Source organism: Pygoscelis adeliae, unplaced genomic scaffold (genome assembly GCF_000699105.1).
Source record: "Pygoscelis adeliae isolate BGI_AS28 unplaced genomic scaffold, ASM69910v1 Scaffold113, whole genome shotgun sequence".
Taxonomy (NCBI): Eukaryota; Metazoa; Chordata; class Aves; order Sphenisciformes; family Spheniscidae; genus Pygoscelis; species Pygoscelis adeliae.
Window position 1 is genome coordinate 14591389 of NW_008825108.1, and position 26258 is coordinate 14617646.

The window sequence follows — 26258 nt, forward strand, 5'->3', positions numbered from 1 at the left end:
ATGCATGCATTCACAAGACTAGCTCATGATTGTCAGAAGCTGACAGAAATGTCCCGCAGCAGGGTCTTCATCGTAGCCTAGGAATCAGGGAGCACGCTTTACTAGCGAGTGCCATGCCTTCCTCCTAAAGGCATCCCAGTTGTGTTTGCATGGCAGCAGTGCCTCATCACCATATGCCCCCACTTGTTTCTTTCTTCTGTGACTATTTCCCCTTAGGTCCTACCATGATTTAAAAAGAGTCTGGACATTATTATCTCAAGATCTGGCTCCATGAGTCTCTTCAATTAATAATTTAATAATAATTTACTGTGAAGGTTGTCACGTCAGCTGAACGCTAAGAATATAAAATGCTTACGAAACTTATTTCGTGTTCATCTCTGCAGACTAAGGCACTTAAGATTGTTTTTACAGAGTAATAGAGCTATAGCACGTTAGCAGAAGACACTGCAGTGTAATACATTGGGGATTTCAAGCTAACCGTAACGTTTCTACGTTTTGACATAAACATCGGCTTACATCCAAAACTCAGAGTGGCTTCACTGCTTCTGACAGTTCCAAAGATATTTGACACTACACAGACATATTTTCCAGCGTCCCTTGATTTTTCTGGATTATTGATAACAAGTCTGCCTCCCACCATACTGTAGCGATCCTTTGTTAAATCAATATCCCAGTTGTTGAGTTTCCACCTATTAAAAAAGAAAAGCCAGATATAAGATTTGGCCCAAAAAACAAACCTGGTAAGAAATGTGATTTGAAAAATAACTCATAAGTTGTGATAAACTATACAGGAAGTTATTAATATACTTCTATATATGTTTTAAGTTTTTCTTCAGCAAGAGCCACAGATTTGAACTCCATAGGTCTTTTAAACATAACGGCCTCAGTCTGCTTCAGCCTTCCCGGAGATGTGACAGAGGTTAAAATCTGCTTGCTGGCCATGCAGTAAAGGATGCTTGAGCTGGCCGTGAGTGAGCTAGCTAGTGATCAAGCACTGGGATTATAAACATATCCTCAAATAGTTATCTAAGGCCAAATTGGCTAAGAAAATACTCCCTCTGCACCTTTACAGTATAGACTAATGAAATTTTTAAGAGCTTTTTGCAAACTTGCTGTGGGGGATGAAAATGTTTTGTAATGCTTAACGTGCCAGTGAAGTCTGTGCAAAAACAGTGGCACACCTGATTTAAGATCTACTTACAACATTAAAAAAAATTGCTGGACACTCCCACCTAATTACTGTAAAACCCCGCAGCCAGTTCTTTGAGTCACTGTAACTTTCACTTCAGGGACTACGAGTGGAACTTGGTGGACCAGGTCTGGCCCTTACTGACTGCTACTGATTTCAACAAGGTTACAGAACAAGGAGTAGGAACCAATATTCATGATTCATAGCTATATTTCTATCTTTTACCGTGTCCACAAGGGGGAGCCCATAACCTTCTTTGAATGGAACTGCACATTTCCTGAGCACAAATAGGAAAGATGCAATTTAAAGACATTTAAAGATTATAAAATTCTTTCAGTGTAAATCATTTTTTGTCACAAGGTAAAGACAGGCATTAGTGTTTGAAAATGACAGCGCATACCCTAGTGTTCCTTCCTTATTGAAGATGTACTGAAATATACAGAATACTCATTTGGAAGCTGAAATTGCAATTGTCATAGAAAGAAACAATAATAAAAGTGGTATTAACAAAAAATAAATTAAAAATAAATTATGAAAAGGCAGGATTTTCAAGATGCAGTAAATATCATTTAGGTTTTACAGGATTTTAGAGGTATCACTTCAGTCCTGTGAGATATACTACATGTCTGTATTACAAATAATAAATCCCCTGTTCAGAAATACCTAGGAATAACTGTCATGAGGACCGCTTATGCTGCAATGAAAAAGATTAGGAAAACATTACACAAAATGTGTAACTGAGGAGTAAGAATTAAAAAAACACATTAAAAATCGTTTTCTTCTGAATTTATTAATTAAAAAATCAAAACATGATCATCTTTCTATGATATATCATCAAATCTCTTTCTCTGAGTACAGTATTACCTATATTCATTTGTAAAACAGGGTTACTCTGCAGTATAAAAAATTAACCTTAACAAAGATATTCAAGTGAGTGCACAACAAGCAGTCATGCAATCTGCTTGCTCAAACCTTGCCTCTTAAATGGCAGCTCCTCTGTTCCACAAAAGCTGTGTTTGTGAGTAACTTCATTCACATGGGCAGTTCTCACCAGGTTCAGCTGGACTTCTCACATGCATAGTTTTTCTCATACTTGAAAAGGCAGAGTAAGATGCCTCATGACACCCAATCGGATGCACTTAATTTAAAAGAAGTTGTCTCTCTTCAGAGCTGGGAACAAATCTTTGTATTTTTTTCCTATAAACTACCTAGCAGCTTGGGAAGGTGCATTAGTAAAATGTGTAGTTATCTACCTCTCTTCTCTTTTTCCAAGGCTGGTCTGAGTTTCTTCCAGCTGGGATGTAAAACTGCAGGAATATACATATAAAGATATCTATAGATGAGTTAGGAACAATACAAAAGGTTATATGTGAAGGGAGCCTACAGAAAGAGAAAGTGTTTGAAGAAACCTTAGAAATGCTAGAACCACAATAGACCTATGAAATCTCTAAAGATGGTAGGAAGACTACAGAAAATGGTCATTGGTAATCACCAGTGTGCATTTGTATAAAAGGTCATTTTGGGAGAAACAGCGCAGTAATCTGAGGTCCATGATTTGCAAACAGGACTGGGGACTAATGGATTCATATCCTGTCCCCATGAAAAGTATGTTGCCTTTCATAGTGTTGAAGGCTCCAGCAACAACTGGGGGAAAAAATAGATTCCCAGAAACTCAAATGAGTATTTGAACTCTAGCAAGGATGAAGGACCATCAAATACAGAAGGGAGAGTGGATGAATGCTTAACAAACAGTGAAAATAAAGAACTTCTAAAAGAAGACTAAGGTGATGTCAGAAAGAACAAAAGTGGCAGAAAGGACTTACCTACCTCTGAAAGAGGAGAATTTTGGCTCATGAACTGTTACAGGGCTAAGAAATGAAGACAATATATTGAGGTAGACTAAAATAATGATGTCAGGAAATAAGGAAAGTGTCTTTATCCTGTATTGTAATTATCATCACATCAGCTATCAGCAATAATTGGCAGATCTGTTCCTAGATAGAAGAGCTCTGGAGGTGTGAGGCAATTCTTCCAGAGTGACTTTACTAGTTCAGATTTTGCAGACCCCATGACAGATAAAGAAGAACACTAAAATTTATGTAGAGCCTGTAATCACTCTACAGATGGTATGTTTACACAGTCTTGCAGGCAGGGTGGGGGAGTCTCTGGACAGACTGGAAGTGATGAGTAAGTATATCAGAAGGGTACCGAATCTAAGTGTATCTCATCCCTCCACACTTCCAGGCCTTTCCAAGCATGGGGAGAGCAAACAAGTGCAACAGCAAAATGCCATGTAGAAGAACTTGCAAAGATACTAGAGCCAGGGATCATATTCAAAGGGGTTATTCTAGTTTCCCCTCAAATCCTGCAATCACAGGTGGTCCTGTATATGTAGACAACCTGTAGGTAGATTTAAAAAAAAGACAATGAAGACTAGCTAAGCTGTTTTGATGGAAGAATAACATAGTTGACAACAATATTGTAATAGATTTAAAAGAATGGCCAGCAGACTCAACTGCTTTTGCTGTCTTAGAAGCCAGAGTTTAGGGAGACGCATAAGTGAGTATCAGGGGCAGATCAGAGGATCATAGGACAATTTAATGAAATGGATCTCATTTGCTGGCAAGAAATTGCGTCAGCCCTTAGTATGATGACAGTAGTTTTCTGCCCATGACTAGGTTGTAAACTAGTCATGATCTTAGTAACGACAATCTTAAGTACATTTCTCTGTACATAATGAGTAGATAATAGCCAATAAACTCATATGGATGCCCCAAGTTCCCACAATGAAACAGAACTGCTCTGCTAATAACAACATAATTATTGTGAAAGAGGTCATGTGTGAATCTTTGCTAAAACTAGTTGAAACATTTTCCCAGAAGAAAGTTTTTCATGTCTTCAGTAGCATAGCTGATACATTCATGAGCACCTCTCTACAATATGGTGAACACAAAAGCAACATAGGATGTAGAATATCCAGGTTAAACAGCCAGTCCTTCTTCTTTCAGAGTAAAATAGGATAAAAAAGCCGTTCTGAATCAAGAACAAGGACTTGAACCTCAGTCATCCTTAACCTAAGCTAGAAAGATAGCCTCTTAATAATTTTTTAAAGGTCACTTTTTTTTTTGGTTTGCATCTGGATCAGTACTCCTTTCAAAAGCTGAAAACTTTTAACACAACAGGAATGTACTATTTTCAACACTGTCTAGACATTTTGGCAGATTGAATCAAGGTTGATTCTTACTAAAAAATTGCAAATCTCCCCATTTTTTCCTGCCTTGAAGACTTTGTATTGACCTGTTAAGACAGTCAATCATTTAATACCACAACCTGAAACACCCACTAAGTAAAATACATAAGACCTGAAAATCAAAACAAGAAAGGTTACCTGTAAGTAGGAAAAGGAATTGCTCGTGCCCTGCAGTTCATTGAAACTTGTCCATCTGAAGATTCTTCTGGGTAGATAGTATCAATGGGTTGCTCCTCAAAAACGGGTCCATAACCTTTGTTTCCTTCCTCTGAAAAATAGAGTTTGAAATTAATCACACTTAGGTATATGTATATGTTAACTCTCTCTCCTCCAAAACAAAATTTAAAAAAAAAACCATATCGGAAATGATTTAAGTTTGTAAAGTCAAGCACTTAAAGGTGAATAAATGCCAAAGAGGTTTGACAACAGACTATTTTTTTCGATTTTTATCCTCCATTTGCTGATGCTGTTGTAAGGGTTGCAGGCTCTGCCCTCCCCGGCTGCATTCCCTTCGCCTTTATCTCCTCCAAGCGTACAAGACTGTTCTTTGGGGTCTGTAAAAGCAAGACTAAGAGCAAAGGTGGAACACTATGGGAAAATTCTGTTCAGCAAATCCAGAATGTAACTGGGTTTTTTTTCTGTGAAAATGGTAAATGTGCACTCTAGATACAGAATGGCACTGTGAGAAGATGGTACATGCTGAGTATAGATAAAATCTTTAGACAACACAGCTGTCTAATTCTCACAGGTCTCTACTGAGACTGAACTGACAGTATGGACACTTGTAAGCAAACTCATGGGAAAAGCAAAGTAGTACATGACTGCAACTGCTACCAGGTTCACTTCCCATTCAATCCTTTTAGCTTAAAAATTTCCAAAAGCAATGGTTAAGGATGGAAAAATCCTAACATTTTACAATAGCATCTGTACTGCCCATAAAAAATCTGCTACGTCTTGTAATGCTACATTTAAAACATCTTCACAGATTGAGACATAAACTGGCAATGTAACAGATGAATGTCCATAATCAAGTTACACTTTTGCACTGATCCCCTTAAAATTCTTGCCTTTGGTTTTAAAATATTTTAGACTAAATTAGGCAGGTTTTATAAAACTGAAGAAAGAAGGAAGAATCTATCGATATAACTAAAGAATATAAATTATGTCAGTATTAAAATATCATATATATAAAAAACAATCCTTATGCAGATATCTTTTTCATTGTTCCTAAATTCCATATTCATAGATAGACACTGGATTACGGCACTGATTACACTGATTACAGAAAACTGGTTACAGATAAAAAGTAAGTTCCATTCCCAGTTCAAGTTTGGGAAAAAAATAAATCACTGTTTTCCTTAGGGACAGGAGCAGGTCCAGAAGGCACTGTTGTGCTGCAACAAGTATAGTCAGGTGTCCTGGTTTTGGCAGGGATAGAGTTAATTTCCTTCCTAGTAGCTGGTACAGTGCTGCATTTTGGATTTAGGGTGAGAACAAAGTTGATAACACACCCATGTTTTAGTTGTTGCTAGGTAGTGCTTACACTAGTCAAGGACTTTTCAGCTTCCCATGCTCTACCAACTGAGGAGGCTGGAGGTGCACAAGAAGCTGGGAGGGGGCACAGCCAGGACAGCTGACCCCAACTGGCCAAAGGGACATTCCATACCATGTGACGTCATGCTCAGTACATAAACCTGGGGGAAGAAGAAGGAAGGGGGGGACTTTTGGAGAGATGGTGTTTGTCTTCCCAAGCAACCATTAAGTGTGATGGAGCCCTGCTTTCCTGGAGATGGCTGAACACCTGCCTGCCCATGGGAAGGAGTGAATGAATTCCTTGTTTTGCTTTGCTTGCGCGCGTGGCTTTTGCTTTACCTATTAAACTGTCTTTATCTCACAACCCACGAGTTTTCTCACTTTTACCCTTCCGATTCTCTCCCCCATCTCACTGGGGGGGAGTGAGCGAGTGGCTGCGGGGTGCTGAGTTGCCAGCTGAGGTTAAATCACAACATCAGGCAACTTCATTTTTAAAAACTAATTCACGTCATGAGAAGAGAAGCCTTTCAAAGAAGCAAAGAAGAGCAACTAGAAAGGCAGAGCTTTTGAAAAATGGTCTGCTTTCTTTTATATTTTAAAAGTACAACACTATGTAAAAATCTACATATGGCTAGATCAAAAAAGTAATTTCAGACTGAAAAGGCAAGAATCATGTATGTGCTCAGAGCCTGGAATGACTGAGCCACAAACCTGACGGCAGTTTCTGTGCAGTTCTTGAATATGAATACAGAATAACAATGGTCTCTAGCAGCAAATAGCCATATCATATTGTTGTGGTTTAACCCCAGCCGGCAACTAAGCACCACACAGCCGCTCGCTCACTCCCCCACAGTGGGATGGGGGAGAGAATCGGAAGGGGAAAAGTGAGAAAACTGGTGGGTTGAGATAAAGACAGTTTAATAGGTAAAGCAAAAGCCGCGCACGCAAGCAAAGCAGAACAAGGAATTCATTCACTCCTTCCCATGGGCAGGCAGGTGTTCAGCCATCTCCAGGAAAGCAGGGCTCCATCACGCATAACTGTTACTTGGGAAGACAAACACCATCACTCCGAACGTCCCCCCCTTCCTTCTTCTTCTCCCAGCTTTATATGCTGAGCATGACGTCATATGGTGTGTGGAATATCCCTTTGGTCTGTTGGGGTCAGCTGTCCCGGCTGTGTCCCCTCCCAACTCCTTGTGCACCCCCAGCCTACTCGCTGGTGGGGTGGTGTGAGAAGCAGAAAAGGCCTTGACTCTGTGTAAGCACTGCTCAGCAGTAACGAAAACATCCCTGTGTTATCAACATTGTTCTCACCCTCAATCCAAAACACAGCCCCATACTAGCTTCTATGAAGAAAATTAACTCTATCCCAGCCAAAACCAGCACACATATGCAGCTGACTCTTTCCACCTTAAGACTCAAATGATGTTACAGACCACTTAGGCATCTCATGGCATGCATTTTTAATGCTGCCAGCACTACTCATTATACTGAGTGAACATCTGTTTCTCACACCTACCGAGTATGCCTTATAATGGCACTTCTGCTGGAATCTATTATGAATCTGGTTTCAGATGTCTGGCTGAGCAGAGAAAGATGCACAGACTGCATGTCAGGTGTGGCAACCAATAAACCTTTCATTCTCAATCGTAAGCTGAGTGTGGACCAGTGACATGTAAACAGCATGGGGGAGAAAAGAGAAGAGAAAGGGTTTGTGAAGAGATCAGCAAGAAATGTTCAAATTTTAAGTGAAGTACCATGCCTGTTTGACTAAGTTTGGAGAGTGAAGAAGGTACAAGGAAAAAGATCAGTTGCTTGAAGTTGTACCTACAAGAAAAAGGGAAGATGTAAAAGTAGGGAAGGGAAAGGAAATTGGATGCATTAGATAAACTGGGGATGAGAAGAAAAGCACATTTCGTCTGTTCTGGTCCTGCTTTAGACAAGAGGATGGACTTCATGACCTCTCAAACACCCTTACTGCCCTATTTTCTGGGTACATTTCTTGTGATTTATATTTTTAATTGGAGCAAAAGCTATCATCGATTTCTGATTATTTGAGGCATTCTTCAGCGAATTCTGCAAATGAGATTCAGACTCTTCAACAGTCCTAAAATGTATTAGGAAATCTTTGCAAAGGTCAAGAAAATCTCTACACAGCTGATGAGATCATGGCTCCTGTGTAAGAACCAATGCTGCTGGAAGGGTGGCCCTGTCACCCCCTTCTCCAAGCGATACTCTCCAGCTGGGCAGTGTCATTCTCCCTCTAGGTGTTTCTGCAACACCTCTCATGCTTGTCTGACTTCTTAGGTAGCTGCTAAAGCTAAAGAGAGTGGAAATTTATTCAATTCCAGCTTTCTGGGTTAGATTTCTGCCAGTTTAGTGAGGTGAATTTGTTCACTAATGAAGACCTGTATTGGTGCAAAGGGTGGAATAGGAGCAGGGGTATAGGCTTCCACCTTTTGAGTGGAAAAAAGTTGTCTTATTAACTGAACCATCTGAAAGAACCACTGCTTAAGTAAAACAGATATATCTGAAAGCCTTACCACTACTTGCAGGTGAACTACAAAATTATATTAGTACACCGTTATGTCCCTGCACAAGCCTGTGAGAGATCATAATATAAATTTGCAGATATAAGTTTGCAGATGACACCAAGCTGAGTGGTGCAGTCAACACGCCAGAGGGACGGGATGCCATCCAGAGGGACCTGGACAAGCTCAAGAAGTGGGCCTGTGTGAACCCGATGAGGTTCAACAAGGCCAAGTGCAAGGTCCTGCACCTGGGTTGGGGCAACCCCCGGTATCAATACAGGCTGGGGGATGAAAGGATTGAGAGCAGCCCTGCCAAGAAGGACTTGGGGGTACTGGTGGATGAAAAGCTGGACATGAGCCAGCAATGTGCACTCGCAGCCCAGAAGGCCAACTGTATCCTGGGCTGCATCAAAAGTTAGTGACAGGACAAGGGGGAATGGTTTTAAACTAAAGGGGGGTAGATTTAGACTAGATATAAGGAAGCGATTTTTTATGCTGAGGGTGGTGGGACACTGGCACAGGTTTCCCAGGGAGGTGGTGGATGCCCCATCCCTGGAGACATTCAAGGTCAGGTTGGACAGGGCTCTGAGCAACCCCATCTGGTTGAAGATGTCCCTGCTCATTGCAGGGGGGGTTGGACTAGGTGACCTTTAAAGGTCCCTTCCAACCCAAACCATTCTATGATTCTAAGTAAGACTTCATAATTTATTTTAGCAAATCTTTTCCAATGTCTAACAACGCTTACAATTAGAAGATTTTTCTTTTTAACATCTGAATTTTAATATCTAAAGATCTTCAACTTTTGGACCTTTTTGTTGAACTTTGTAATTTTACTAAAATATCTCATGTTAGATCTGAGTTTCATCTCGTGGTATTTTACCTGCCTCTTGGGTCTTTCCTCTTCTTAGTGAGAAATAATGAAGAAAAAATTACACCAAGAATATTTGCACACAACCAGTCATCTTGCTCTTCATGTGCAATGGAAGTCTTTAAACATAAATGTGATATTTACATTCTACATAGTATTAAGCAACTATGCCAACCTGTTACTACCATAGACAATATAAAACCTTGAAGTCAAAGTATCAATTTCAGTGGGTTAGAGTGCTGAGCAAATAATTCCTCTGTCGAGAGAGAACAGGGTTAGTTTGCTTGTTTCAACACCAGTCACACAAATCACTTTCAGACAAGTCAATTTATTTTATTATCACCTAATTCAGTCCTTACATGCATCTAATTTATTTTGAAAATCTATTTTACTCATAGATTAAAGATAATGTCATGAAGTAAAGCTGCTTATAATTATGGGAACTGCTGTGTGTGTGAGCACAACCAGAAAGGGAAGCTAAAAATATGTAGTTTATTAAAGACTTTGTGAATTTTTTTAGTTCATAGGAGAAAACAGCAGTTCTTGGGCTTATTTTTTTCCAATATGGAAAATTAAATAAAACCTAATTGTTTACTTTTGTCTTACTCATTCTCAGCTGCAGATTGCACATATTGTGTATGTTTTTAGGGGTTGTTCTATATATGTGTGGCAAATCATGGAACATAAAATGCTTTAAAAGGCTTTTCTTATAGATAACCTGGGCTTGCAGCACTCCAGTATCTCAAACCTTAAGGAGGAGATAACGATCAATAAATGAAGTGATAGCAAGAACAGTAATTCCTTCTTTTTTTGTTTCTACTAAGTCTTCTCTCCTGTGTACTGTAAATTCAAAGTGAAACTCTTGACATGAAGTGTGGGATTTATCTCACATAATTTTAGAAGTTAGGGATTTTGTCCAAACTAGTCATATGGGCTTTCTTTAGAGGGGTCAGACAAGCATTTCCAGCAGGTAATTTGGATATCCTATTCTCTCTTCATCAACTAGAGAGAAAGCTGAAACCTATATCACATACTTAACCCTTAGATAGTTAAAATAAAGCGTGATGAATCTTCCCGTAAGAGAGTCTGGATTGACCTGACTGTAGCTGTGCAAACATGACCTGGAGTCTCTCAGCTGAGCGCATTGGCCAAAGCCTACTCCTGGCACTGAACCCAGAAACCAAGCCTCCTCCTGGAGCTGAACCTTCTGAGGTAGCCTTAGCACCATCACTAGCAACAACAGGAATGCTAATGGCAATTTCTCTCCCATTTCTTCTAGTGTTAAGATTCAGGAGGGAGGGTACAATGATGGCACAGCCCACTCCCACAACTGATGAGGGACCTATTATTATACACTTGGGTTTACTTGTTTTGCAGCACCATCTAGAAACCTCTGTGGAAGATCAGGGAACACATGGTCAGGCAGTACTAAGAAAGCAGTCCTTGCCCTAAAGAAATTATTATTCCACTCCAGTGCAGCACCAGAAGTGCAACTGCACTTTCTGTATCTTACTTGTTCTGCAGGGCTCAGACACCCAAAGAATACGGAGAAGGTCAAGCACAAAGAGATACTATTGTCTTTACACCCTCACATAGCCAAAGATAACAGTGCACCTCTTCCTTCTTAGCCAAAATTGAACATCCTCTAGTGGAATTCATAGAAATATACATTTTTTTCCATGAACCTTATCCAGAAATGTATTGAAATAGTGATTTTATTGACATATAGGAACATAATTTCCACGATATCAGATAACTCATCAGTTCCTTTTCCAAACTTTCCATTTTTTTGATGCAATACCTCTACATATCATTTACTGCCAGCACAGATACAGCATTTGCTTCTATAAATAATAGATCTCAAAGTGTAGGTTTAATCTATGAAGTTCCTGGGGATAAAACTACTGTCTCTGTGGGTATCTGCCTTCATGGGAATGTAAAGTCTGAAGAGCTTTCCTAAATCCATTTATGAAGCAGACTTTAGTGCTCAGATTAAATACGACATTAGATATGACAAATGGGTCTGTGTGAAGCTGAAGACAGCTCATGAGTTCAGCAATTTTCTATTTTATAATAGAGCCGAGAAAATGGTAACCCCAGGCAGCTCGCACATCATGGTTGAAGTAAGGCATCTTACTCATGCTGTAGTACTTCATTTAACAGAGTCAGACTCACCACCACCACCACCAATTTTTAATGACTCTTTCTAGGTTCAATCGTGATCTTCTCCTTTTTCTATCAGTTCTACACTCGGATAGCTTCAGAGAGTTAGGAATTTTCTGGATCGGCACCGACGAGGTGAGAACTGGCCACTGGTGCATTGTTTTCCAGAACACCAGGTTAAAAAAGCAAGTTGCAGCACAGCAAACCCAGCACAGTACAATTCCTCTGACTTTCGTTGCTACTTTTCAGCACTGGGAATCATAAGGCTGATATGTATCACACAGGCAGGGAACACACACTAAGAAGGAAAGAGCTGATGATCTTAATCAGGACTTCTGTACCACATGGCAGAAAATTTGGAAAAGGAAAAAAAAGACCACTATTTTTACTGGTAGATGCAGCTACTAATAATTACACATTACTTCACAGTTAACATTTAACAACTACCTTAATTCAAATATATCTATTTTCTTCTGCTCATGGACAGTTGCCACAAGTACACAGGGAGTTACTTCATACCTGATCTGAGATGTTATTTTGTAGGGAACCTGAAATGGATCATTCCTGCAGTTTATTTAATTATATTATTTGTACAGACTGTTACCTGTCTGTTCAATACACTCATTCTTGCATTCTGCATAATCAGTTCTCTATCTAATCTGAATACAGAAAAGTAGAAGAAAACAGAAAATTCCCAAAGGGAATAGCATACTGTAATTTTACTGTTAGTCTTTTATAACGGTGTCTCTCAAAGACAGGTCACTAAACCATGTTAGGACACTTGTGCATCATTCTGTCTTCATATGGCTAGTATGAGAATAAGCAAAAATGTTATAAATTAACATTTACTCTCACTTTCTAATTTGATATACTGATTTGAAGCACATCTCCATTTTCTACATTCTTTACAAGATAGACCTTTTCATGTTGGCTTATGGGGTAGTTATAATCTATATTTCATGCAGGAGCTGTGGAATATTCTTCACTTAGGAGTAAAAATAATCTTAACTTCTTCCTTATTTACAAAGTTATTAATGCTTTATCAATTTTTTAAAAAGTTGTGTATTTCAAGTGATTCATCAGAAATACAATCAGATATACAGTTATGTGGCAATTCATTGGGAAAGTGGATTTAAATGTAAGACCAAGTCACTTCACTCAAATGATTCACATACTGTGACTCACGTGCAAGAGATTTTTAATGGATGCCCATTGTATATTTGCCTTATTTGTTCTAAAGTGTTCTTAACCTCACTAAATCCTTAAATTAAAACACAAAAAAATAGAGAAGTAATTGAGTCTTAATAAGGGAAACAGCCGGTTAAACAAAATGGAGCAAGCGTTCCCTTAACCAGTAGTTAGGGCACTCAGGCTTCTGGAAGGGCTCCCAGATCCAGCACCATTTAAAAGGTGCTTTACTCAGGAGGAACAACTTGCATGTGTCAAACAGAAGAACATTACTGTGTAAGGTACCGTATGCAAAAGAAACTAACAGAGGAAATGATGATGGATATCACTGAAATACAGTGAAGGGCTGGCATTAAAACATGCGGGGCTATATATGCCTATGAATCCATATGTTCAGAAACTACAGTGGATGTATCCTAAGGCCCTAATCCTGCAAACACTTCTGTACATGTATTCAATCCCATAGTAAAAAAATCCCAAGCTCCAAGACCAGAAGACCAAACCTCCATATACGAGAAGGGAGTACTGAAAAATAAAGGGAGAAAGATTTGAATGCTCTTCAAGAGCAAGCTTTAACAAACAAATTACCATTTTGCTTTAAAAAAGAAAAGGCAAAAGAGTATTAATTTTCCTTTCAGAATGTCGGCGCATAAACCAATTCATTTTGAAGATAATTGTAAGAAGGTTAGCAGTAATTTTTTGATGGAAAAACACCTAATAATTCCACTGTAATGAAAATACATTTTCAACAAAAGATGGTAACAGTTTTACTAAGGGATGGCTACAAGACAATCATAGAATCATAGAATCATTAAGGTTGGAAAAGACCTCTAAGATCATCGAGTCCAACCATCAACCCAACAACACCATGCCCACTAAACCATGTCCCTAAGTGCTGCATCTACACGTCTTTTAAATACCTCCAGGGATGGTGACTCACCCCCTTCCCTGGGCAGCCTGTTCCAATGTTTAACCACTCTTTCAGTAAAGAAATTTTTCCTCACGTCCAATCTAAACCTCCCCTGGCACAACTTGAGGCCGTTTCCTCTCATTCTATCGCTTGTTACTTGGGAGAAGAGACCGACACTCACCTCACTACAGCCTCCTTTCAGGTAGTTGTAGAGCGTGATGAGGTCTCCCCTCAGCCTCCTTTTCTTCCAGGCTAAACAACCCCTCAGCTGCTCCTCATAAGACTTGTTCTCCAGACCCCTCACCAGCCTCGTTGCCCTTCTCTGGACACGCTCCAGCACCTCAACGTCCTTCTTGTAGTGAGGGGCCCAAAACTGAACACAGTATTTGAGGTGCGGCCTCACCAGTGCCGAGTACAGGGGCACGATCACTTCCCTACTCCTGCTGGCCACACTATTTCTGATACAGAGCTTCTGCTGGAAATACTAAGATCTTTAATTTCATCTTTAAGAACGGTAAAATGGTAATACTGTTTGCTTAAAACAAATAATAATGAGACAGCATTGATTTACGTTCATTAAAGGCCTCTCGTATTCTTTCAGGAACTCAATCCATCATAAAATTTTAGCACATAATTTGAGCCAAATCAACAAGCTTACATATGAACGCAATCTTAAGCACGTGTTCAAGTCCTCTGCTGAATAAGAATCAACTGGATTCTAAAAACACCACAAATTGTGACGTGAATATCAATAGCAAATCACAGTGAAAAGTTTTCCAAAGGCCGGTGTCAGAAAGAAGCTAAAACAGGTGGAAAACCTTAAGATCCCATCACTCCCATTGCGCACTGATATAATATTATTTTAATTAGCATCTTTTATTTTCTAATCAGCCTTCTCCTCTTTCTGTTCCTGCTTCCTGTACACCTCTCTATTTCCCTGGCATTTAACATTGCCAAAGGTGGCTGCTCAAGACAGTCATTTGGTATCACTCTCATTAGTATTGATCTAACTGACATCATTGTATCCTGTTACATATTTTCACATGAGAGACATCTTCATAAAGATCTGTTGGCACAGCGCATGGCTGAATTAACCTTGAATGCTAATGGACGCTGAACAGAAGAGCTATGGACTCATTCATTATCTCAGCTATCACTAAGTTGTCAGGCCCCGTATCAGCATTGCAAGCCTAGAAACCATTTGATATTAAGGTAGATCTCGTACTGTTTTCAATATGTCACGGAAATGAGGACCTACTAGCATCTGAAAAGCTCATGCTCAGAAACAAGATGGTCTGGGAATGAGCCAAAATATCTCTACAGGGCTCACATGAACGTAAATAAGGCAATTCCAGGTTTCTGAGCATTATGATCACAAAACACATGACGATTATTTATTTACAAATGTCAGACACTCTGCAGTGGCATGAAATGGTCTTCTAAGATCCAAGCAGGGACATGGCAGACAAGGTAAACAGGTATTAAGTATATTCATCCATTTTGTATTTTAGAAGAAAAAGCATTATCTCTCTTTAGCAATTGTGAATAATGCCATATGTTGTGGTAAAAAGCTTTAAAGAATGTAGATTCTGGCCCTCAGTTCATAACATGTATTTTTGAACCTACTGTTCCGGAGAAAATCCAAGCTATATATAATTTAAGGTTTGAGGGTTGGATTTGTTTTTTACTTCTCTCATAATCAAGCGGGAAAAGCTGCACTTGGCATTCATGGGAAGCTTATGTGCTGAAGCGGTAACGTGTTCATGTCCACAAAACTCATGATGTAGCATTTCATGGTCTATAAAGAAGATTCCGTCATCCTGATGGAGAAGAGGTACCAGTGTAAGCCAGCAAGATGCTAAAGGGACGTCAGTTTCCAAGAACCAGTCAGCACTCAAACAGAAGAAGTAACCACTCATGCAGTCCCACTTCATATTATACGAAAGGCTTAGATTGTTTTTGGGAAGGCTGCCTCTACTTTTCTGGACCCAAAAGAGGAGGAGAATTACTCCTATCTCATATGTGAGAGATTCATGTATGAAAAGCTCCAACCCTTGGCAGAGCAAGTTTCTCCACTTATGCCTAAGAATGACAGGGTACAGTTTGCTTCTCTTCTCAGACTACCAGACCTATTATAGTACTTTTAAACATACCCACGTTTGCCTATCAGATACTTAAATAATTTAGGTGATTCTTCCTTAAAAACACAAGTGTTACTTCAAAAGTGACTTAAGAGCCTAACATGTTGATCTCGTGGGAAACCCAGTGCTCAGCAATTAGGAATGAAGGTAAAGGGCAGTAGCTACCCTGCACAATCTCCCCACACAAGCCTTCCAAGTGCATATGAAATACCAGCAATGTACTCAGAAGTTCAGCATGCTGTCTAATTGCATCCTCATATACACATTGAAGTAACTGCCCTGCACTGAGAAGCTCTGTGTATTACTGGCTTTTTGGCTTTCCTAGCCTTCACTGAAGCTCGGGGTCCTAGTGATTTTTGAAAATAAGGCATTAGGTTCCCTAAATAGCAGAATTGCTTTTGACATTTTTCATCAAAAAAGGACTATCAGGTCATTTTGCAAAAACCAGAATAGTCGCTAGAGTGACAAGCTGCCTTTTGAGGCCTGATCTGACCCAAACTCAGGTACTGCCTGGCTCTGCACTATGAAATCGAAAGGTAAAAAGTACAACAGTTTGATCAGAAATAAAATTTCGGAGGAACACAGTAACATTTTTTGCTTGTTGATTCCTCCTACAACCAAATGTAATCACGTATTCATTAAGCACAATAAAATATAGGGCCTTTGCAGTTTTTGATTAGTCTTTTGGAGGAAGAAACAAAACAACCCTGTTGCTGAAACAGACTCTTAATTCTTTTGGTGCAAGGTTATTATCCCAAGTAAATATACACTTCGGTTCATTGATTTATATGGGATGTACTAGATGAAAGAAATGTCTAAAATTCAGGCTTAGCAATAGGATATGAATTTAACAGGACGTCAAAGGCAACTTAGAAGTATGTTGGCGAGGGCCCAGATGTCAGGGGAAAGAGGAGAAGAGTCAAATATTACAAGTAATAGGCATGAAATAACTTTTTGGCAGTGGACTGACAATCATCACAATGTTCCCTGAGGAGTGATTTGCTGCTCTCATTTGCCTTGCACTGCTCAAAGTGCACTCTGAAAAACAACCCTCATTATAGCTGTCTGTTCTATCAGTAAGTGAAAGACCAAATTACTTATGGTTTTTTCATCAATTTATATCTGCAAGACTACACTTCAAGCACTAATTGACCTCGAAAATAAATATTGCTCCTGTCTCATTGCAGAAGATGACCCTGCCTAAGCTTCCGATGCACTGATTCGTGTAATGTTTGCTTCCCTTCAGTCAAGTAAGTGCACATTCCCCACTGATGGGAAATGGCCGGTCATTGTAACAATTCTCATCTTCTGCCTCTGATTACCACAAAACAGAACTGGCTAAAAGTCAGGTGTTTTATTCCAAGGCCAACTCCAAATTTCTAAAAAAACATATATGTCAGTTTGAGAAAAAAATCTTTTTTATTTCCTGCAGCAGGAAAAAGATCTATTTGAAAACAGGTAAAAATCCTTAGCTTACAGAGTGTCACAATAACTGTCACCCATTCAGACCAAATTCTGAACGTTTCAAGTCAGCGCAGCTTTCAGGTTTTCAGCTTCCTAGCTCCTTGTTTCCCAAATACTTCTAGCAGGTAATTCTGGAAGCTCTCAAAGCTCAATCAAAAGTATGACTTCTCAATACTTTCAGGCTTCGTGGCTGGTATCTTTGAACTTGGGACAGACCATATGGTAAGATGTCTCAAAGGACATTGACCTTGGCAGCTATCAGTTTCCTGGCTCCAGAGCAGTTAATATAGTAGGTCTGTTTAGGAGCCATGGGTTGCAAAAACCTTGACTGGTGGCTCCAGAGTCGGGGATCAGTTTGCCCAAAGGCAACTTACATGGTAGAACCACCTAGAACTGTGGGTCCAGCACCACAGGAGGCAAGGTGAGCCAAATATACTTCCAAAGAAACCTCATGTTTTGTTAAAAAGTGCTAAAGCAACTTTTTAATATTCTGCTTTCAACATCTGCTCCCAGCTAACTTGTCTCTTCACTCTGGTCCTTGGTCTGTCTTGTTATTGAAATGAGGACTCATAATCTTTACTCAAAACCCATCCCCGATTCCCACATTCTCCATTACTGTTGACATTGCCAGCGTTCCCCTTGATAGTATCATGTGTGCAAGAACACCTCCTACAACTTGGCCTGATCACCCTAATTGTGCTCCTTCTTTCTCTACAGTATCTATCTTTCACTTTTTAACCATATTGTGAACACTCCCAAGCAACCCCTTATATTTCATCTTGGTTACTGCAGCTATGTATTTTCTGGTTTCCATGACATTTCATTGCCAAGAAATACATTGAAAAGGAAATTTGCAAAGATTAACTGCCAGCAGCTCTAGCACTCATTTGAAATGAGAAACCCCCAGCAAGATTCAAGAGCTGGGACAGAGCAAAGACTGCAACATCAGATTTATATAATCCAGAAGTGTGCCATAATCCTAGATGACAGAAGCAGACTTCCTCTCAACGCAAATTTAGTTATTTGTGCAAAATAGAGCAGGTCCAAGAGGAGAGAGTGCGTGCTACTCAGCCTTCCAATAATACACCGGAAATAATGAACTGCCTCTGACTGTGTAAGACTATGAGTCTTCCACATTGGAGGATGGTGCCATATCTTTAGACATGGTGGTAGGTCTTATCTTTGGCTTTTAATGAAAAACACAAGCAAGTCCTGGATTTATTCCATAACAGAAGATAAGTTAAGAAGTTTCTCTGAACTGGGAACAGCACTATTAGAACCTGGCCCCATTCAAAACCTTTCACACCAATGTCTCCTATTCTTCTTAGAGGAATCATAGCCTAACATAGCCAATTACAGTCAAGCAAAAGATCAAATGAACATTGCTAAGAATATATCAATGCATACTCCAAATGCATGCAATACCATCATACCCATCTTTGTTCTTCCTAAGTCACTTACTCGTGACACTCATAGCACACAATCTTCCCATGTCATTCTAAGGCACCTGCCAGGAGGTGCATTCTGGTGCCAAGATTTCTAGCTTCTGGCCACAACTGCAATGTGCATAATACACAAGTAATAGCATTAATCATCTGGCCTTGCCCGTCAAGAAATTAACTGAACGTTTGTTCTCAGTGATTGACTCAACTTTTATATCAACCAATGTCCAGCGCTTGCTTGGATACTGCAGCTGATGGTTTTGTTTGATGTCACCGTGTCCAGAGTGAAATCACATGTGTAACATTACTAACGGTAGTTGACAGCCTCTTTTTTCAGGAAAAGCCCAGTATTAAAGTCATGAATTTTAATTTTAGTGCCACCAGCAACCTTCGTATCTTAACAAAGAAAACGCCCTTGAAACACATAATAAATACATTGTAAGCATAAGATCACAACACTTTAAAGGTCTTGATTTTTATTAGGTAACAGTATATCCTCCAGAAAACTCAGACATGGAGTAAAGAACTAAGTTCAAACCCTTCATAGAATAAAATAGTGTTCTCACTAAATCAAAAGGCACTCCTGTGAGATACGGAGTAACTTCTTAAAGGCAATGATCTTACATCACAGTGTTAATCAGATTTTTTGACTCAATAATATAAACAATATGGTCTCATGATAGTGAAATTGAGGCGATGCCTGAAATGGTAGGACAGATTAAGCAAGACTGTGAACAGCCCATTTCAATTAGGGACTCATTAATTACATAAAGAACCCAGAGAAACACAAGAATATTTTATGAAACGCAGTAGAACTAGCTTTGTGAGTAACTTTCTCCTCAAAGTAGGGAAGGATCTCCAGCCTACCTTGAAAATAACCAAATCATTAATAGACAGTATTTGCACTTTTCAAGCCTCAGTCAATATTTCACATATGCACAACTTAAATATTCTGGTTTTTACATGCTCAGATCTCAGTTCATGCAGTCTGTACATAAGCAAAATGTTTTCTTTCTTGAGAAGAGCTCATTTATGCTGGCAATCTAATTCCTGATAGCAACTAAAAACCAGCATTCATTTAAATTGGCATGGAAAACTGAAACAGGCTTTACAAATCTCAAAGTTGTTCAGAACAGTTGGAACGGTAACTAGATTTTAATTCTGAATATTTACTTTCCAAAGAGCTCCTCCCATCTCTTAGAACTGAACCAAAATTTCAGTTACAAACATATCTGTAATTTCAGATATTAGAAATATGACGCCTGAAAATTTTAATGTTCATGGTCCCATCTCTATTTATGAAAAGTTTTCCCATTGTAATTTCAAATTAAAGTCAGTATATGCAGTTTTGCCCCACTGTATTATGAAAACTACCACTGTATTGTGCTGGTAGGATGCTGATTTTATAAATTTTAGATGGTGTCTATATAATATGATTTTGTGTTTAATGCCTCTTCATGTGGGCATATTTCCATTCTTCTATTCACGTTGATCATCTGTGCACAAATAGATGGTTGATATATTTTTATAATCTAGATAAATAACTCGAATAGACAAAACCAAATTTAAAGTCCAGATCTGTATTTTCTCAAGCTTTTAATTATGGTGTCCATGTAGTAAGTATGTTTCCTTATAGCTTCATAATTCACATTTAGTAATTCAATGTATCTGCACAAATAAATTAAAGCCATACAAATAGCATAATTGACCTTGAAATGCATAAAACTGACAACAGTTAGTTAAAGGAATTAACATGAGAGGTCATCTTACCTGCCAGGCAGAAGACGAAACAGGGTGTAATAAGATGATAGATGAAGAGCCACATGGTTATCTTCTGTCCAGCGATTATCTCAAAAGGAATTGTGCCTTGCAACACCAGCATTCAGAGAGCTAAAAATACCTGATTAGACAGAAAGAAAAAGGAGTGAATAATTCAGACATAAGGCTTTATCTCATACCACATTTCATTTGCCATATTATCTGTCTAAACTGAATACTTAAGAGTTAATATAGGATAGAGTCTTCTGAATAATAAATGCATTATCAAATTTCCTGGATCAAATTCATGATCTCTTTTATTCAGAGAGCACACTGTTTAAGAGTACTCAGATCTTCCGGTGACAGTAAGTAATATAGTAAATGTTAATACTAAACATCCTCTTTTAGACTCATCTTCCTAAACCAAAACTTCTGAAGCCAGATCCTCTCTCTGTGAACACTTCCCATTATTAGAAATATTAAAATATTACATAGTTTGCAATAAAATAAGGAGAGTCCAGATTCTATCCTCCTTCATCTCAGTAAATAATACATTACAATTCATGATTTCTAAAAGGAAAATTACAGTGAAACCAAAGTATGCGAATCTCTTTCAGGATCCATTTATTTTGTCTAGTTTAAACTTTTAACACACAATTCATGATCCTCTGGAAAGGCGGTATTAATTTTTACGAGTTTCCTTATAAATGTTGAATATAATCATTACTGCAATGTCATATTTTAAGTTTTCTCTTTTCCCTACGGGAGAAACTCTGCCTGTATATATACTAAAACTGAGCTAAAGAAACATGCAGCTTCTTTTGAAAACTTTAAAAATTTAGATACTATTTTCCAGAATACTTTACTTCTATAACATTTTTTACTTCTTTCAATCAGAATATTTTGTTAGCTTTTTCTTTCTGGCTGGTGGCTGTTATCTATTTCTTCAGGGCAATGTGTCATCATGTTTGCTGTGTGCAATTTTCCATTTTGTTTAATGGATTTCTTGCCATGAATATACAAATGCATCCTTTACATCCATCACATCTTGTTCATACTTCTCTTGATTGGTTCTGCTGTAGCACTGGCTAAGTTACGACCTTCACACTGACAGATTATTGTTGTATCTCAGGCACATGCTGATATCATCCATTCCTCTCAGTATATTACTTTTGCTACTATTTCATTATAAAATATGCTTACATACTTGAATACCCTTCAGTAACATGCATCCTAGGACATATTAGCCATGCATGCTAACACAGCATTGTCACTTTTGGCAGGATGTTATCTTGATGCTACTGTTTTCCAGCTTCCCATGCCAAGTACCGATGACTCCGATAGCGGCTTCTACCTTTTACCAAGACTCTTGCTCTTTCTAGGTCAAAATTTTTACTAAATTGTTTTCTTTTTCCAAAACCCAAATGTTTTAGGTCTTGTTTTGAAACTGCCCTGTTTCCCACTTCCAACACCAAGAAATGGGCAGTTTTGAATTTCAAAGCACATGTACAAACATATCTGACTCCCTAAGTATGCTTGGGATAAATGCTGCTCTGATTAACAGAGAGCCTCTGGTTTGAGCTGCTGCTGGACAGGCCTGTCTCAGTGTGCATGTCTCATGTCTCTCCTTGCGGTGGCTAGGAACATGTCTTGGCCATCAGGGCCTTACACTTGTCCCTTCTTCCTCAGAATAATGCTAAGAAGATGTTTATCTGAACATGCCTCAGATAGCGAGCTTTCCTTAGAGGAAAGTTGCATGGGGTGTTTTATTAAACTCATAGTGTAGGAAAATGGCAAGAAATATCACAAGAGAATCTTTTTGGCTCAGAAATTACAGGAGCTGTTGCACTTCACATTTTTCCTTTTTTTTAGTGAATGAAATCTTTAACAAACAGGTCAAAACTGTGTTAGTTGCCATGACCCTAAAATCATGGCTGTTAAATGAAAACAGTGCTCAGCACAACACATACAAGAGCTAAACAGTGATCCACAGAACCGAGATTTATTTAGAAATATTCCCTGGAAAAAGGCTCTTATGTTGGCAACAAATGCATATGCTTCCTGTAGTTGGATCCAAGGGGAAGAATTTACTAAAGATCTTTACCCTCCCACTTCTGTTGGCACTAAAGTTTCTTCAGATTCTGTCACACAAAGGATATTCACAACTATTATTTCAGGCATCTACCTTAAATGACCAAGGTATGAACTACTGTGTCTATATGATTCCTCCAAAAGACAGTTGTAGGCTACATCAACATTAACGACTGTATACTTTTCCAGGAACCATATTCTGGCTATGAAGCTTCTTGTGCTATGACACTGCCTTGCCTGGAACATTTATTTCCAAGTGACATGAGTTAAACTGCATAGTTAGGCTGAAATAATGCACATAATTAAATAGCAATGAAACATGAACTCTGTTGGGAACAATGGTAATTAAACAGTAACTCACGGTGATAATAACTGTGTTCAAGCATATTTATAGATGAAACTGTTAAGAGTAAACCTGTGTTCTCTCTCTACAGGCACCACTGCAGGCAGAAGATCCCTCCTCCCTCTCTTTTGCAGAATCCAGGTTTGATTTTGGAAAGTTACCTCGTCCTCTAGCTCTCCAAAAATTCCTTTCTGTTGGCTCAGGAAAAAATGGTTTGAACACTGGTTCAAATTACAGTAACTAAAAATTGTGTCAGTAAATGCTATAAATACCTCATTTTATTCAGATACAAAAATATCCACCCTGCCAGGATTAAAATTCTTTCCTTGCTCTCACTTCTTTTGGCTGAGTGGGTTCTGTATATATATAGCACATCCATCCCTTCTGATTTACCTCAGCTTGTGGACAAGAAGTGAGGCTGTTGCACATCGCTCTGCTGAATTTTGGCAGAACTGCCTGCTATGAGATGAGGCAGCACGCAGGTTATCGTCTGTATGTCTGAAGTAGTATGGCTGTACACGATGTCACCACCCAGCTGCCCAAGGACGACTCCAGGTGTATTTGAGGGAGCAGCGCTCGTGCCGGAGGCAGCACTGTGAGCTGCGGTGCTCGCGCAGCGTTATCTACTGCCTCTCTCGCTTTACAGCTCTCAACCTTTTTTCTTCACAGAGTGAGAAGGATATTGTTGCCTAAGTAAAAATCATTCCTGAACAAAAGAACAGTCATCAGTATGACTCACTTTTCTCCCCTGTAAAAGCAGAGACTGATTGCACGCCTGGACATACTCCTTTTACCATCCTTCTTTTCTCACAACAAGGCATCATAATTTTAGCAAACAAATAAGACATTTTTAAAATATGTAATAAAATGAGCAGGCATTTAACTGCAACTGTGTCAAGTTTAATTACTATCTAATGCCCATTAACACATTTAGGTCCCTTTTGACTGCTCAGTTTCCCAAAAGAGCCAGTCACCACCACAGGGCCTTTGACTTGCTAGATGCAAGAAAACTCCTCTGGTGAGCTGTCTGGAGTGCAATCCTCCCGCAGGAGGTGGGGGAAAACTGGGTCACTGGCTGCTGAATAGGAAGCACGTTCAATTTTGAACACAGGGACCTCCCAGAATGCTTCTGGATGCCTGCAGTGTCTCGTGATGCTTCGTTAGGATGAGAGGTATTCCCAGGACACAAGGGTAGACCTGCCTCTCTATACTACCCAATTGTAAGGATTCTTTAATCTCTCTAAATGCACTTTAGGAAAATGTCTACATTTTCTTCCATATGCTGTGTGGCTTTCTTCAGGTCTGAAGAGGAAGCAAAGAAACAGAACTCAGTGTTACAGAGGAGAGGGATGTCATGTGGGACATGTAAGTGATGTGTGGGAGGATGGAAGCAATAAACCAACCCAAAAGGCAGAAAGGGAAAGCGATGGAGATGGAGATATAGGTGGATGAAGGTGCATGAGGATTAGCAGTCGCCTCTGCCAGTAAATCTCAACATTTACCATGGCAAGATCTTCCCTGAACCTCCCTTGCTGAGGCTTTCAGCGTGGGAGCAGCGTGATCGCTGCATCAGCCCCCGACACCCACTCAGGGCTCCTCTCGGGAACACCAAGCGCTGAACGGGCAGAGAGGGGGGCAAAGGAAAGCGTTTAGGACCTCTGGCTTGGTACACTTAGCTAGGAGAGGTAAATCAAGATGCTTGTTATGATTCTCATTTCCTGGTATATTATGATAATTATACACATTCAAGTTATAGAATTGGTAGAGATTCCGTCCAGATTAGACTATAAATAGATACAACGATCTGGAAGAAATCTCTGGTTCTCCACCCTTTTTCAAAACATGAATATATATAATTGCAATAATTCTCTAGTAAATTAACACAGTGGCAAGTTATAATCAAAGCCTTTTAGGAGCCACACAATACTTCAACCTAATCAGTGTTTTGTATTTGTTTTTACTTCAGGCTCTCTTAGTGATTTTAGTAAGCATCTAATTGCTCATTATCTTGATTTTCTTAAAAGAGTTGGCATTTTTTGCTATGATAACTAACTCCTCATAATCTTACTAGTTGCTCAGTATATAGAATAACCAAGAAACTTTTGAATTTAACAAAAATAATGATGTACATTGTATATTATTTACGGTATCACCCTTCGTTCTTTTCTACTATTTTGGTATTCGCAATTTAATTTTGTGATCAATCAACAAGTTTTGGCATTCTAGGTTAGACTGTGCCATTAGAAGGGGCACTACATCTTATTCAAAAGTCTGACTTCTCAACCATAACCCACAACCCCTTGATTTACTTCTGAAACCAGTACCTTAGCCACTAGTGTTTACTAGTCTTCTCTATTACCAGAAAAGTGATGACAGTCAAGTTCCTTACCACTGCACAGATTTATCTCATTACAGTGGTCTGGGTTTACTGTAAGTAAACTTCCAAGCCAGCCCTGCTCTTACAGCACTGCTGCATCTACAGAAGATTTTTGATGATAGCTGGCTATCTCTTAAGAGTCCAAGAGAGGCTTTAGCTCCCTTCACAAAGGCTTGTAGAAACGCTTCATTTCTTTTTGATCATTTTTGATTTCTATAATTATACTCTTTGTTTTTTCCAGATTTGTTCAAGTGGAAACACTAGTTCAAATCCACTGCCCCCAATACTGCCCACTGGCCCAAACAGTCCATCACCAACAGTCATGCTTCTAGTATTTTACACACCATCCGATTTAAAGAATACAGCTACCCTCACCATTTCACATGAATGAAAGCCAGCTAAGAAGCCCATCAATTTGATGGCCCATAAATAAGATACTCTTCTTCAGCAGAATTTACACTTTCAAGGACAACATGCAATAACATAACAAATAACCACTAAGTTGGAGCAAAGAGCAGTCTAAATTCATACCCCCCCCCAGTTACTCAAAAATTTTTTTTCTACTGCTTACAGGTGCTAAATAAATAAATTTAAAAACACAGGATCAGTTCATTAATATATTTAGACAGGCTAAATTAATAAGTGATTCTATCACTAGTGGACAATTCAACCAGCTCTGTATGTTTGTTTAATAAACATCGACTTGGAAACACAAAGAACCAACCAATCTCTCGGAGGTGATGAAGACTCCAGGGTTGTTATAGGGCTTGGCCCAAGTTTCAATGAGAATGTCCTGGTTTCAGCTGGGATAGAGTAATTTTCTTCCTAGTAGCTGGCATAGTGCTGTGTTTTGGATTTAGCATGAGAATAATGTGGTAACACACTGATGTTTTAGTTGTTGCTAAATAGTGTTTGTACTAAGTCAAAGACTTTTCAGCTTCCTGTGCTCTGCCAGCGAAGAGGTGCACAAGAAGCTGGGAGGGGGCACAGCCAGGACAGCTGACCCCAAC

The 26258-nt window shown here is 39.1% G+C and overlaps 1 protein-coding gene across 1 annotated transcript in view; it reads right to left on the bottom strand.

Annotated features, from left to right (window-relative positions):
* CNTN1 (contactin 1) overlaps positions 1-26258 on the bottom strand; it is a 153782-nt gene that overhangs the window by 74808 nt on the left and 52716 nt on the right. Inside the window, 2 exon segments of the mRNA XM_009327698.1 lie at positions 517-689; positions 4578-4767. Coding sequence (XP_009325973.1) covers positions 517-689; positions 4578-4767 — 363 coding nt within the window.